Source organism: Mustela nivalis, assembly GCF_964662115.1.
Source record: "Mustela nivalis genome assembly, chromosome: 11".
NCBI lineage: Eukaryota > Metazoa > Chordata > Mammalia > Carnivora > Mustelidae > Mustela > Mustela nivalis.
Window position 1 is genome coordinate 101,133,877 of NC_139030.1, and position 15,455 is coordinate 101,149,331.

At 37.9% G+C, this 15,455-nt stretch overlaps 1 protein-coding gene across 7 annotated transcripts in view; it reads left to right on the plus strand.

Moving 5' to 3' along the window:
* Positions 1–15,455, plus strand: part of C2CD6 (C2 calcium dependent domain containing 6) — a 109,801-nt gene that overhangs the window by 48,716 nt on the left and 45,630 nt on the right. For 5 of the 7 annotated variants that reach the window (XM_082691190.1, XM_082691186.1, XM_082691188.1 and 2 more), the window contains 2 exons: positions 892–935; positions 2,369–2,776. In XM_082691190.1, the coding sequence (XP_082547316.1) occupies positions 892–935; positions 2,369–2,776 (452 nt within the window). The remainder of the gene's footprint in view (positions 1–891; positions 936–2,368; positions 2,777–15,455) is intronic. The other 2 variants (XM_082691187.1, XM_082691191.1) reach the window with 2 other exon arrangements.

A 15,455-nucleotide genomic window follows, 5' to 3' on the forward strand; every position in this document is an offset into this window, starting at 1 on the left:
GGCATCTGGAGAGTGCTATTATTATTTATCCGTGTTTTACAGATTAGAAAGCTGAGGATCAGAAAGATTAAGAAACAAGTCAGAAGTCACATAGCCATCAACTGGATAGGAATTAAATTTGAACGTTGTCCATTTGACCAAACAGATTAAGCATTTAGCCATATTGCTGCTCACATCTTACATGTACTTGTATCATACCTGTAAGATAAGCATTATTAATCTTATTTTACATATGAGAAAACCAAGGCTCAGAAAAATGGGCCAAGCTGACTACAGTCACATAGCTAACAGTGACCATAATAAATTTTGTGTTATTAGACTTAATACATTCCTTTGTTATTAGACTTAATACATTCCTAGACTTAATACATTCCTTTGTATCTCAAATTTTTATTCTGTCTCCTTTTAAGGTTTTCCTTTTCTACTTGCTAAATATATAACCTTTATATTCATAGGAAAATTACAAGAGCTTCAATCAGCCTCTTCCAAATGGCCTACTTTGTCTGCTTACATGCAACTTTATTCCAGTCTCTTCTTCCAATCCCAACCCTATTACAGACCATCTGGGATTTATTTTATTTCCTCTTAACTCATAGCAGATTATTCTGTATATATGTTTTTATATCTTACATTGATGGATCTGAAATCTTACCACTTAATGCATGTATTCATTTTTATCTCCACACTTTTTCAATTTATAAATCCCCTATCTTCCCAGAGATTCATCAGCCTGTTTTTACTAAATAGTATTTATGTTTGAATAACTGCTTTGATTTAAATTGTTCTTTGTTCTTGTGAGAAAAATTAAAATAGCATTTTATTAGTGTACATATGTTTAAATGTGTTTGTTTTATAATATAATAATGAAATACTCTATTAATTTATTAACAGATTTTCCTTTTGTAATGGAGGAAGCTGAAACTGTTCCAAGTGAGGTAAGGGAACTTGGAAGAGAACTTCTAATAGTCACTATTTTATAAGGGGATGAAACATTTATAAAGAAAGAAATATTTATAAATGGGGAAAAAAAAAGCACCCAGAAAGTTATTCAGGTTTTTACAGTCATTTCTGTTGTGGCACTGTCTCTACAGTTACATTATTTATTTAATTAAGTTACACTCTTAAAAGGGAAATTACAACATAAAATGCTAAAATTTTAAAATACATACAAAGATAGGGGACAAAAGATGTTGATAAAGAGAAAGTGAGCAAGAAGAAAAAGTAAAAGCATGAAATTCTGCACAATGACCTTGGAAGTGGATGCTACAGACGTAACCATGTTCTTTACTTTCTCTATGGATTTATAATCTATATTTAAGATAGAAGCAAAAATAGAGTTCACATAGTATTTGATTTAATGATATTTTCTTTGTGTTATTTTGCTATTAAAATTTCCCTTATTTTTATTTTTTTAAAAAAAGATTGATTTCTTTTAGAGTGTGCACATTTGAGTGCTGGAGGAGGGCAGAGAGAAAGAGAGAGAGAGAATCAACTGAATGCAGAGCTTGACATGGGGCTCAGTCCCATGACCCTGTGGTCATGACCTGAGCTGAAATCAAGAGTCGGACACTCAATGGACTGAGCCATCCAGGCAACCCTAAAATTTCTTTTATTGTAATATATTGGTGTAGCATAATAACAGCAAAATGTTGGACTGAATTATCTTTTTAAAGATGTTGCTGATTTATAAAATCTGAATATATGAGAACCACTGCATTATAAAGTGGTGTAATTGGGGCACCTGGTTGGCTCTGTTGGTGTAGTGTCTGCCTTTAGTTCAGGTCATGATCCTGCAGTCCTCTGATCAAGCCTGGCATTGGCGGGGGGGGGGGGTCTCTGCTCAGTGAGGAGTCTGCTTCTCCCTCTCCCTCTGCCTGCTGTTTCCCCTACTTGTGCTCTCTCTCTGTCAAATAAATGAATACAATCTTTTTTTAAAAAGCTATGTGATCGGGGCACCTGGATGGCTCAGTGGGTTAAGCCTCTGCCTTCCGCTCAGGTCATGATCCCAGGGTCCTGGAGTCGAGCCCCACATCGGGCTCTGTGCTCAGAAGGAAACCTGCTTCCTCCTCTCTCTCTGCCTGCTTCTCTGCCTACTTGTGATTTCTCTCTGTCAAATAAATAAGATCTTAAAAAAAAAAAAAGCTGTGTGATCATTTTAATGAATAATATTCTATAGTCCATGGTTTTGTGCAAGTGAAGAGTTTAACTCTTTCAATAAGGAATGTAATAACTGACAGATATTGAGGGTCACTTTTTATGATAAAGGATAAGGGTACAAATTATTTTTTAAGTCCAGTTTTCTTAGTTTTAAATATTTTCTAGTCAGTAGTGATTAATTGGTAGCTTGCTTTATTGATATATTTTCTAGTTGCTGGATAATGATGATAAGAAAAGCCTGACTCTACCAACTCTGATCCCGTCAAATCAAGATAATTCAAGGGCTGTTGCTTCTGAAAGTGATGAGTCAACAAAGCAAACAGATGAATCAACAAAGCAAACAGACGAGTCAACAAAGCAAACAGACGAGTCAACAAAGCAAACAGACGAGTCAACAAAGCAAACAGATGAATCAACAAAGCAAAATGAACCAACAAAGCAAACTCCATGGCCTGTCATTCCTATCCTGACAATAACAGACCAGAACCAAACATCACCTCTAGAAGAATACCAATCAGAAGCTGCACCAGAGGGGGGGGAAAATATGTTCTTAACACCAGATGTAAAATGGAAAGATAGATATCCAAAGCTTTTAAAAACAGACTCATCTTCATCAGAGGTAAAATTGAAAACTAGCTATATATATCCAGGTAAAATAAAGTGGAGGAACTTAGAGTCATCACCAACAGAACTTAGATGGCAAAGCAACAATTTAAGCTTAGCTAGAAAGAAGAGCACAAGCTTAGTTTCCCCAGATTCAAAATCCAAAGGTAGGTCTCAAACCCAAGATCCAGAGGAAGACCTTGTATTAAAAGTATAAGACTAGGGAAAACAAAATAATTCATTTAAAAACAACAAATAAATCGAAAGTGCATTCAAAAGTCCCCAAGTGGAAGTGTGTCTAAGTATACTAAACATTCCTACCCTACTTAGATTCAAGTAAGGAGGGAAAAAAACCCTTGAAGGAAAAGCAGAGTGATGTGAGATACCCGTAGTACAGACTACTCTCATGGATGGGTATAAAATTCAGCTGAAAGTGTAACAATAGGGAGATGTAAATTCAAAGGAAATTCAAAATCTGGGGAAATTATTTCAGTGGAAATTTTTAATAAAACTGTTAGAGAAAGTAACATTCTTATTACAAATAATTTTATAGTTTAAAATGAGAATGCTTTGAATATAAATTCAAAGGGTTAAACCACTTTTCAAAATGACAGTTATTCTACTTAGATCTTTACTTCTTATTTGAATTACTATTATACGTAGCTCCTAAAGCAGTGTAAAAATGTATACTAGTCAATGGGTAAACAATCTGAATTCTAAGTAAGGTTCTACCTCCAAATACTTAAGCAAACTTGGGCATCTAAACCTCTAAACCTATTTCCTCATTGTTGAATGGTAGATCATATCAGGTCATTTCTAAATCCTCTTCCAAATTGTAAGATGATTTCATTAAATATCTCTAGTTGGGGAATTATTCTTTTTTAAATTTAATTAGTTTGATAGAGTGTCTGTACAAGCAAGGGACTCGAGTGACAGGCAGAGGGAGAGTGAGAAACAGGTTCCCTGCTGAGCAAGGAGCCCAGTGCAGGCCTGGAGCCCAACATGGGGCTGGAGCCCCATGTGGGGCTCAGTGCCACACCCCAGAGATCATCAGCTCAGGTCATGATCTCAGGGTCCTGGGATCAGGCCCTGAGACGGGTTCTCTGCTTGGCAGGGAGCCTTCTTCCCCCTCTCTCTCTGCCTCCCTCTCTGACTACTTGTGAACTCTGTCAAATTAAAAAAAAAAAAAAAGAGCTAGGCATGGAACAAACACAGGGTCATTTCTACTGAATTCTGTTAGTTAAAGCAAGTCTCATGCTCAAGCCTGATTCAGTATGGGAAGGGACTGCAGAAGGGCAGGAATCTTAGAAAGTGATGTTCATTGGGGCTCACATTTAGAGAGATAACTGCCACAAATTATCTCTACCCACAAATCATTCATGTGCCTCCCACATGCAAACTATATTTACTCCCCTTCTAAGATCCTTGCCTCATACTATTGCTGCATCAGGCTTGGCCTTGAAGTACAGAATTTGAGCATCTCAATCAGATCCAGGTGGATGAGGCTGCTTAAGTATGGCACCTCTCAGTCTTAAAATCTGAATTGAAGAGACCAGTTATCTGTGTCCTGTGTACACGGTGAGTAAGGAACAGGAAAACACATAGGCACTTATATTCCAAAGGTGGAAAAAGGGGAAAGTGAAGCGTACAGCAGTGAGTGAGTGAGTCATGGTAATTTTGAAGCTCTTGCCTCTACCCTCGTGACTTGGCTTTACCTTCTCTTTTCATGAGAAAGAGCTTATATTGGTAACTGAGTAACTTTTCAGCCTCTGTCTTCTCTGTAGAAAGCCGAGGGCCCAGGGTTCAGAAACCTCTTTCCATTTAAATTGTCTCTGTTCCTGTCCCAGATGCTATGATTCTTAAAGAATTTGTGATTTCCTGTATTATCAAGTTATGATCTTAGCCAACTGTTACACTTCTGAATATCTTTAAGACAAGCTGTAGCTGTAGTTTACCTTTGGTTGAGAGCCAAGGTGCTGTAGTACAATATCCTTAAGAATCATAGAGGCTCAGGGTGCCTGGGTGGCTCAGTGGGTTAAGCCTCTGCCTTCAGCTCAGGTCATGATCTCAGGGTCCTGGGATTGAGGTCCTGCCCGGGGTGGGGGGGTGGGGAGCCTGCTTCTCTGCCTGCCTCTCTGCCTACTTGTGATCTCTCTCTCTCTCTCAAATAAATAAATAAAATCTTTAAAAAAAAAATAAAAAAGAATCACAGAGGCTGTCCTAACCAGCCGAGAGGATCTAACAGGCTATCCTAAGATACTTAGAATATATTTTGTTTAGTTGAGTGGGTCTGTGAAACATTATCTTAAAACATTTTGAGATCTGGGGGCACCTGGGTGGCTCAGTCAGTTAAGCGGCTGCCTTCAGCTCAGGTCGTGACCTTACAGTCCTGGGATCAAGACCCATGTCAGGCCCCCTGCTCAGCAGAGAGCCTCCTTCCTCTTCCTGCACCTCTGCCCACTTGTGCTCTCTCTATCAAATAAATAAAAATATTTACTAAAAAAACCTTTCTGAGATCTGAACAAGAGAACTTACAGTCACACCCTTGTGATCTTGACTCTGAAACCACATTTTCCTGATTGGAACCCAATCAGTGAAGTCAGGAGGCAAGGATTTCTGTCATTGGTTCAATGGCTTAACAATGTCTTTAAAGACCAGGAACAGGCTCTTACCTTTCCTCTTTTTCATGTTCATGCTTGTCACTTTATGATCACAAGATGTTTGCTCTAGTCCTAGGCATCATATGTAAATCAAGGGAGGTGAAAGAATGGGAGGTTGAGCAATCATGTTCTAGTGCCTACGGAAAACTAGGATTAAGGAAGATGAAATTGGGTAATGTGATACCACTAACCTTTTATTAATTTGTTGAATTTAACTGCCTTCCTTATGCTATCAATTTCATTCATGAAATGTAAACCCTTGCATGATGATTGATGGAACTGGTGGGAAATATTCCATGATCTCTCAAATTCATTATCTTTGCTAATTCTTCTCTTTGAATCAACCCAACTCATGCATATATGAAATGCACCTTTACAATTAGTTTATCCGGTTTCTTTTTTAACTCAGTAATTTTTTTCACCTAGAAGTTTGTCTAATCTAATTCATCTGTGAATTCTTCAAACTAATTAAGACTATAAAAATAGAGATAAAAAATAGTTTCCATGATTTTTGGAGTAGGAGAACTTTTCCAATTAATCAAAGTAGACCTTCTTTTGAAACAGGTAATTTTAAAATTTCTCATCATTTTTCTCTGCTTTTATTGTTCTCTGGAAGATCTGTTTGTCCAGTAGTATCTGAGATGGATTTTGTCAGAGGTAGTTGACTTAAATCCTTCCTTTCCAGAAAAAGAAAAAGGAGTCATTTTATATTTTTAATGGCTTTAATATTGCTTAGGCTTTTATTTGCCTATGAGGAACAGAAATATATATATAAAATTAGAAACAATACATATCAGAGAACATCACTAAATTTTCAGTGTTTTCATATTCATTGAGCCAACATTCCTTGACTTAGCTGGGCACCCTAGACTAATTGCATGTACTACGAGCTTGAAGAAATGTGTGTCTCTACTGAGGAGCAGAAGGTTCTGTCCACTTTCTTCCAAGTCAGTCTTCACTTGAATATGGTAAATTACAGTTTCGTTAGTCTTTTAATCTGTTTTCATCTTGACCATAATAGAAACACTTTTGGACAGTTGAGCACCCGTGCTTATTTTCTGTCTGGTCCCCACCTAGGTCTGCTGTCTGCCCTTCTTTGTTTTATGCCCCAAGATGACGACTGCTATGGAATGCCTTATGAGACTGTCATCCTGGCTGATTTCTTGTTAGGTCCGGGAAATGGCAAACACTGGCAGAACATTGGAGGTCGATAGGGAAAGAAAGGTTGAGTTTTTCCGTCCTACTGTTTACCTGCCTTGCTGCTGTGGTTCTGACAACAAATTTTCCTTCATATCTACATCTTCAGCTGAGTGGCCCCAGCTCCATGACTACAGCTATTACCAGACTTTGCCTGGAGTGGTAACATCTTTTCAGTGTTTCCCTCAACATTCATTATTGGTTCCTTATCCATAAATACACTTTCATTAATAGTAGGTCTTTTTTGGTTGAACCATTTTAGAGGAATACTAATTCCTGCCCTAACTCTAACTAGTAATATTCCCAGTTTTCTGGTATGCATGCATATTTTCCTCTATTTTTTTAGCTCTGAAATTTTTTTTTAATTTGCAGTATAGTTGATACACAGTTTCCCGCGTTTTTGTTTTTTTGCTCATTTCACAGCAGCTTTGTATTGAAACGTTCATTTTGATCTGAATGTTCATTATGCATTTTTAAAGTACAAAATTGAAAATGATGTGTGCTTATTATTAAAATTCAAGCAATCCCCCCCCTCAAATGTAAGAAAGAGCCATAATTCTACCATCCAGAAATTACCAGTTTTAATATTTGGTGGCATCATTTCATAAATCTTTGCATATTTTTGGGAGACATTCTCCATGGTGCTTCTGAGAGGTATAGGATTCTTTTCCTGTAACAGTCAGTTGCATGTGATCTTGTTATCTGGCTCACTTTGCATTACTTTGGGAATCAGGCTTAGGGAACTGATGCAAGAATGCTTATACTCTGGCTGCTGTGATTGCTCTGAGTAATAAACTTTTGTTTCTGATCCAGGAAACTCATTTCTTCTATCAGCCTCCATGAAACTGTGGCAAGCTAAATAGTTAGCTTACAAGCATGGTACATTCTTGACAGCTTTGGTGACAATATGGGATACTGAATGAAGGACCAGAACCTTGTGGTCTGATCAGTTGCATTTGGGGGAAGCCCACAGGAATTGGTGGAAAGTGATGATCAAGTTGTATGATCAGTCAGTCAATAAATAGTCCTTAACTCTAGACTATTGAAGAGATGGTTGCAAGTTAAGTGTTGGAAATTAGGCTTAAAAACAGCTGCCTGAACAGTTCCCTGGATATTGCTAATTATCCTCAAGTAGGGAGACTTCCTTGCCAGTCTGATGATCCACCTCAATATCTGTCCCATTTTAACAATTAGTCCTAAGGTTAATCCTGAGTGAGCAGAGGATTCTGCTCTTAGACAACAGTTACAGAGTTGCATTCCTACACTCAGGATCATTGAGTAGAAATTCATGACTGTTATGGACAGAAACCAAGCGAATCATTAAAACTTTGGCTGGTTTTCTTGGGAGATGAGGATGTAGGCTATATAATATCTATAACAGAAGGATGGCAATGGCTGGGCCATCTTAGGAGGGTAAGTATTCCTGAAGTATATGGTGATAATCTTGTACCCATTCCGAAATAACAGTGAGAGATCTCAGTTTTTTGTCTTGAGTTCTGGCTGCTAAAAGATTTGTCTATCTTGAGACAGACAAACCCTGGTGGGAAATCATAATAGGCATTGACTAGTGCTTGGGCACTTACTACCTCAAATTGTGTACACAACACTGATGACGATGATCCACTGCCTCAAAGCAACAGACCCAAAGAAATAGAAATTCTTGAAGTCAGCTCTGGTGCTGTGGACAGCTCCCTCAACCCTTATGTTGAAGCCAGGGAAGAATTTGAGATGTCATCATGGTAAAGGGACCGCAGATGCCCTCGACTGAAGTGGACTTCACACAGTGCATCATTACTGTGCAAGCCAAGCAAGCTTAAGTCATCTGAGGACATACACACCTCATGGACCTATCCAGAAAGCAGTGTGGCTACAGCTCTCAAATAAAATAATTCCCAAAGGCAAAGTAGATGGTGTCAACTATGAAGACCTTGTTGCCTTATATAGACTGTTCGACAGACCAGCAACATTAGAAGTTCATTTGATTGAACCGCGAGTTGCTATTACACCACTCCAAACCGAAAGTAAACGTTGAGTCTTATTAGATGGCATGAAGTGGCCTCCTACTTCTGAATACCTTGTGTAGTAGATAGCTTTCCTCTTAACCTGATCCCAGATGCGTTAAAGAGAAACATGATTTAAGGTGGAGCCAAGATCTTCCTGTCCCTAAAGGGGATAGAAGGTTCTATGCAGCCACTGCACTGGGGGAATTTCAGAGAGGTTAGGGACCCAATGTTTTATGGGTTTGTTGGTTATGAATGTTCAAGTCTCTATCTTATCCAGATCTATGGAAGAAAAAAATAAGCTGGATTCAACTTACAGGGTTGGGGCAGTGTTTACCATAGAGAAGGAAATTAATATTGCCTTCTGGATGGGTCTCTGTAGGCCAATTGAATGTACTGTTGTTTCCACATCTGAATTTGTGGTAGGAATTATGTTATATACTTGTCTGTCTCCATCTTATAGAGCCACATGTAGAGAAGTGCTGGTGGGACATGTAAATTGCTACCCAACTCCTCTCCCTGTGCCCTTTCAGATGGTCCAACAGAAAGACTAAAATCCTAGAAGGAATAGGGAAATCACAACCTTCGTTAAGAATTTAAAGGCAGCAGGGAAAGTAAGTGCTGCATTATCTCAATACCCCATCCCTGTATGGCTAGTGAATTCGCATTGAAGTTGGAGACTTAGAGTTATCACCAGCTGAATCCACTTGTTGCATCTGTGTCCCAGCTGTTTCAGATATCGTGATTATAGCTATCTACTACACAAAAGTGATGGCACTTGGTATGCTGTGTTGTACACTGCCAACACCACCGTTGCCATACCACTGACATTTGAGGGTCAAGCTAGTTTGCATGTGATTTTCATACTTAGCCAGGATACCTACTTACCTGCTACTTTCTACTGGTGAGTGGGTCTGAGCTCCTGAGCACAGACGCACTCTGAAAGCAGGATGGTGCATGAGGGAGGTGGGGGTTCTGATGTTGAGATAAGATAAAGGGCCTAATAGAAACAAAAGCCTTCTAGGAACAACTGGGTAGCCTAGACAGATAAACATTTACTCTTGATCTCAGCTCAGGTCTTGATCTCTGGGTGGTGAGTTCAAGCCCCACTTTGGGCTCCTACTTGGAGCCTACTTAAAAAAACAAGAAACAAAAAACCTTCTAGTTGCTCTAGATGTCCTCCATAGGCTAGCCTCCCTCACACCCTTTTTCTTCCAGTGCTCCCAATCTGGAAATAATAATTTTCTGATGGCTATTCTAACTGTTGGTAGCCCCTAACATGAAGGAAAGTCTGTATTACAGGAGGGGAAAAAAATACCTGAAATCAGCTGAGTTTGGGCAAAACTTGCAATGGGGGAAATAGTTAAAGTGACCTAATGGGCAGGACCCTCTCTGCTGATCCAATGTACTGTTATAGTGCTCACCACTAACCATATAATGAAATTAATGTGTTGCATGCATAGCATAGACACTCACAGATTGTCAGAAGACATTCTCCCATTCAGGATTACTGCCACAGATATAGAAGTCCTTGTCATTTGCCACAATGGTGGATCAGGATATATGTGAGTGCCTCCACCCTCTGATTTCTAATGATGTTCTGCTGGTTAGCAAGTCAAAAGTCTCTGTCTCAGTGGCTCAGTTCTCACCCATGGCTGCCTACAGGGGTGGCTGATAAACCCTGAAAAATTCAAGGACCTGCTTTCCAAATAGATCTTTTTTGGGACTATGTGGACAGATTCACAGTTCTCAATTCTTTTGGCAGTCAAAGAAAAAGTGCTGTTGTCCAACCACCTATCACCCAAAAGGAGGCCCACCATATTTTTAAATTATGGGTATGAGACACTCTATATACATCATTAAGCATTCAGCATGCTTTGAGTGGGGCCTATAAACCAGTTGGTTTTACTGGCCAAGTGGTAGTAGTATGTTAGAGGGGTGCATCTGACTTGGTCCTAGCATCATTCTGGTTTTGCATGAAAAAGTAGAAGCTACTGGTTTTGACCCCAAACTTACCCTCCATTTGCCACCTGAAGCAAAGCCAATGACTCAGGGGAGCCCTGGGATTCACAGAGGTACCCCCATATACCTAGGCAAAGTTCAGGGGTGGCTGATGGGTCAGCTAATCTGAAACCTGATGGTGTCAATTAGCTACTATGGCTATTTAAGGGTCAGCTATGCAGAAGCAAAAATGGATGTGGATACTTGACTCAGTTGGGCAGAACTCTGGCCAGTACAACCCTTAAGAACCTTGTTATATTTTTACTTACTTCTTGGCTATGCCAATGGCTTAGCTGCCTGGTTCATCATTTGGAAAATCACATACTGCCAGATTGAAGATACTTTTCTTGGGACTGCAAACTACAGAACTAAATTACTACTATGAAAAGAACCACTTAGGTCACTTATGCAGATGTATACAGTAAGGGCATGTTCTTGATGAGACTGACCGGAGTCAAGCTGCTGATTGAACCTTTACTCCCCAAGTTGCCACCTTTGTTGCCTGGAGTTATTGTTATACTGGATACAGCAACATATCCACCTTCATAGCTGGGAACAAAGTAAAGAAGTCAACTTTGGTGAAGTTTCTGATGTGTAGACTAGGCTACCACTGAATGCCCAACTTGATTCCTTCCAAATGTTGACCCATTTGTCTTATGGTAGGAGAGCTTACATTGCAAGTATCCTACCTCCTCTCAGCATTGGACTTTGAGATACCTTTGGTGGTAATTGGTTGATAATTTTTCAGGCTATGATATTACTTTCAGTCCAGTCAGATGACTCCAGCTACATCCACATCATTGTAAGTGGCAAGATTTCATTCTTTTTTCCTGAAGAATAATCCATTGTGTATGTGTGTGTGTGTGTGTGTGTGTGTATTTTGTGTGTCTGTGTATATACATATATATGTAGGTACATATATATGTGTGTGTGTACACCACATCTTTTTTGTCCATTCATCAGTCAGTGGACGCTTGGGCTACTTCCATAATTTGGCTACTGTCGACAGTGCTGCTGTAAACTTCATGTATCCCTTTGAATTAGTATTTTTGTATTCTTTGGATAAATATCTTGTAGTAAAATTGCTAGATCATAGGGTAGTTCTATTTTTAACTTCCTGAGGAGACTCCATACTGTTTTCCATAGATGTTGCATCAGTTTGCATTCCCACCAAGACGGTACAAGTGTTCCTTTTTCTTTGCATACTTGCCAACAAGTGTTGTTTCATGTGTTGTTGATTTGAGCCATTCTAAAAGGTGTGAGATGATATCTCATTGTAGTTTTGATTTTGTATTTTGCGTGATGTTGAGCATCTTTTCATGTGTCAGCCATCTGTATGTCTCCTTTGGAAAAATATCTATTCATGAAGTCTGCCCATTTTTAATTGGATTATTTATTTTTAGGACATTGAGTTTTATAAGTTCTTTATATATTTTGGATACCAGCCCTTTATCAGATGTGTCATTTACAAATATCTTCTCCCATTCTATAGGTTGCCTTTTGGTTTTGTTGATTGTTTCCTTTGCTACACAAGAGCTTTTTATTTTGATGTAATCCAAATAGTGTAGTTTGTATTTGTTTTCCTTGCCTCTAGACACTTATCTAGAAAGAAGCTGCTATGGCTAATGTCATAGAAATCACTGCCTGTGCTCTCTTACAGGACTTTTTTTTTGGTTTAAGGTCTCACATTTAGGTCTTTAGTCCATTTTGAATTTATTTTTGTGTATGGTGTACACACAAAAAAATTTATTTTGTGTATGGTCCAGTTTCATTCTTTGCCACATTTTAGGTTTTTGCCACAATTTACCTCTTCTAATATTGTGAATCCATTCATAGATTATTATATAGTTATTTTTAATACTTTGTCCCTTAACCTTTAAACTAAAGTTAAGTGATAATATACCTTCATATTATAATGTTAGACTGTTTCAGTTTTGGCTGTATACTTACCATTACCATGGTTTTATATTTTCATTTGTTTTTTATGTTATTAATTAGCATCCTTTCATTTTGAAGAACTACTTTCAGCATTTTTTGTAAGGCAGATCTATTGATGATGAACTCCTTCAGCTTCTGTTTCTCTGGGAAAGTGTTTATTTCTTTCATTGCTGAAGGACAGTTTTTCTGAGTAAAATATTCTTGGTTGGCAAATTTTTGTTCTTTCAGCACTTCGGTTGGCAAGGTCTCTGCTTATAGCCTTATGGGGATTCCTTTGTATGTAAGGAATTATTTTTCTTTTCCTGCTTTTAAAATAGCCTCTTTGTCTTTGATAATGGACAGTTTTATACTCCCCAGATCCATCCATGTTGTGGCAAATGGCGAGATTTCATTCTTTTTTATGGCTGAATAATATTCCATACATATAAATATATATACGTTACCCCTTTATCCATTCATCAATTGATGGACACTTGGGTTACTTCCATTATTTGGCTATTGTGAATAATGTTGCAATAAATATAAGAATGCTTAAATCTTTCTGAATTAGTGTTGCCATGTTCTTTGGGCAGATACCCAGCAGTGTGATTACTGGATCACAGAGTAGTTTTATTTTTAACTTTCTGAGGAACCTTCATACTGTCTTCCATGGTGACTGTACCAGTTTGCATTTCCACCAACAGTGCACAAGGGTACCCTCTTCATCACATCCTTGCCAACACTACTTGTTTCTTGTGCTTTTTTAATTTTAGCTATTTTGACAGGTATGAGGTGATTTCTCATTGTGGTTTTGATTTGTATGTCCCTAATGATGAGTGATGTTGAGCATCTTTTTATGTGTCTGTTGGCCATCCATGTGTTTTCTTTGGAGAAATGTCTTATGTCTGCTGCCCACTTTTTAACTGGATTATTTGGTTTTTGGACATTGAGTTTTATAAATTGTTTATATATTTTGAATACTAAGCCTGTATTGATTTTGCCATTTGCAAATATATTCCCTTTCTGTAGGTTGTCTTTTAGTTTTGTTGATTGTTTCCATTGCTGTACAAGCTTTTTATTTTATTATATTTTTAATTAAAGATTTTATTTATATAGTTAAGAGAGTGCACGAAGGGAAAGGGAGAAGCAGACTCCCTGCTGAGCAGAAAGCCCAATGTGGAGCTCAATCCTAGACCCTGAGATCATGACCTGAGCCAAAGGCAGATGCTAAACTGACTGAGCTGTGTAGCACCCCAAGAAGCTTTTTATTTTGCTTGTAGTCCCAGTAGTGTATTTTTGCATTTGTTTCCCTAGCCTCAGGAGACATATCTAGAAAAATGTTGCTACAGCTGATGTCAAGAGAGATTAGTGCCTGTGTTATCTTCTAGGATTTTTATGACTTTGGGTCTCACATTTAAGTTCTTAATCCATTTGAGTTTATTTTTGTGTACGGGGTAAAAAAGTGGTCCAATTTCATTCTTTTGCATGTAGCTGTCCGGTTTTCTCAGTACCATTTGTTGAAGAGACTGTCATTTTCCCATGGGATATGCTTGCCTCCTTTGTTGAAGATTAAGTGACCGTATAATTGTGGCTTTATTTCTTGATTTTCTATTCTATTCTGTTGATTTATGTTCTATTTTTGTGTCATAGCTAATTACAAATTATCTGAGTTCACAGATTCCATGTTCTCTACTGCATTTTTCATTTCACTTATTCTTCAGCTTCCGAATTTATTTGGTTCTTTTTTATGACCTATTTCTCTATGAAACTTACCATTTTGTTTTTATATTGTTTTCCTGACTTTGTTGAATTGTTTGTCTGTGTTTTCTTGCTGTTTGCTGATCTTTCTTAAAGCAACTATTTTGAATTCTTTATTTGGAAGATTGCAGATCTCCATTTTTTTGGCCAGTTACTGAGCCATTATTGTTTTCCTTTGGTGTATAGTGTCACATTTCTGTGATTTTTCATGTTCTTTGATGTCTTGCATTGCTGTCTTAAAAAAAAAAAAAGATTTATTTACTTGAGAGAGAATACAAGTAGGGGAAGGGGTGGGGGAAGGAAGACTCCCCACTGATCAGGAAGCCAAATGCAGGGCTCACTCCCAGGATGCCAAGGTCATGACCTGAGCTGAAGTCAGACACTTAATGGACTGAGCCACCCAAGTGCCCCTGCCTTAGTTTACTTTTGATATCCAATTTAGACTAGTTTTATAGAATGAGATGAGATATAGTCTTACCAAAAAGCAGCAGCAGAAGGAGGAAATAGAGGTGAAGACAGAGAAGAAGAAAAAGGGAAAGGAAAAAAAAAGGTGGATGCAGGAGAGGAAATTAACATACACTGAAAAAAGAAAAAGAGATCTACAATTTAATCCAATTAAACTTGTGATAAATGCCTATATTAAGAAAAAAGAGAAATTGCAAGTAAAACACCTAACTTTACACCTCAAGGAACTAGCAAAACAAAGAACAAACTAAGGCCAAAGCAGAAAAAGGAAATAAGAAAGATCAAAAAGAAATAAGTTAAATAGAAACCAGAAAAGCAATAGAAAAGATAAATGAAACTAAGAGCAGGTTTTTGAAGAGATAAACTAAGAGAAGACTCAAATAAAATTGGAATCAAAAGATGTTACAACTGATATCACAGAAACACATAGACTCATAAGAAACTCTTGTGAACAATTATATGCCAACAAATTGGATTGCCTAGAAGAAATGAACTAATTCCTAGAAACATACAACTTACACTGAATCATGAATAAATAGAAAATCTGAATAGACTAATAATGAGTAAGGGGATTAAAAATAACCAAACCCTCCTGACAAAGAAAAGCCCAGGACCAGTTGGTTTTACTGATGAATTCAACCAAACACTTAAAGAAGAATGAAAAGAAATCCTCCTCAAACTCCTCCAAAAAATTAAA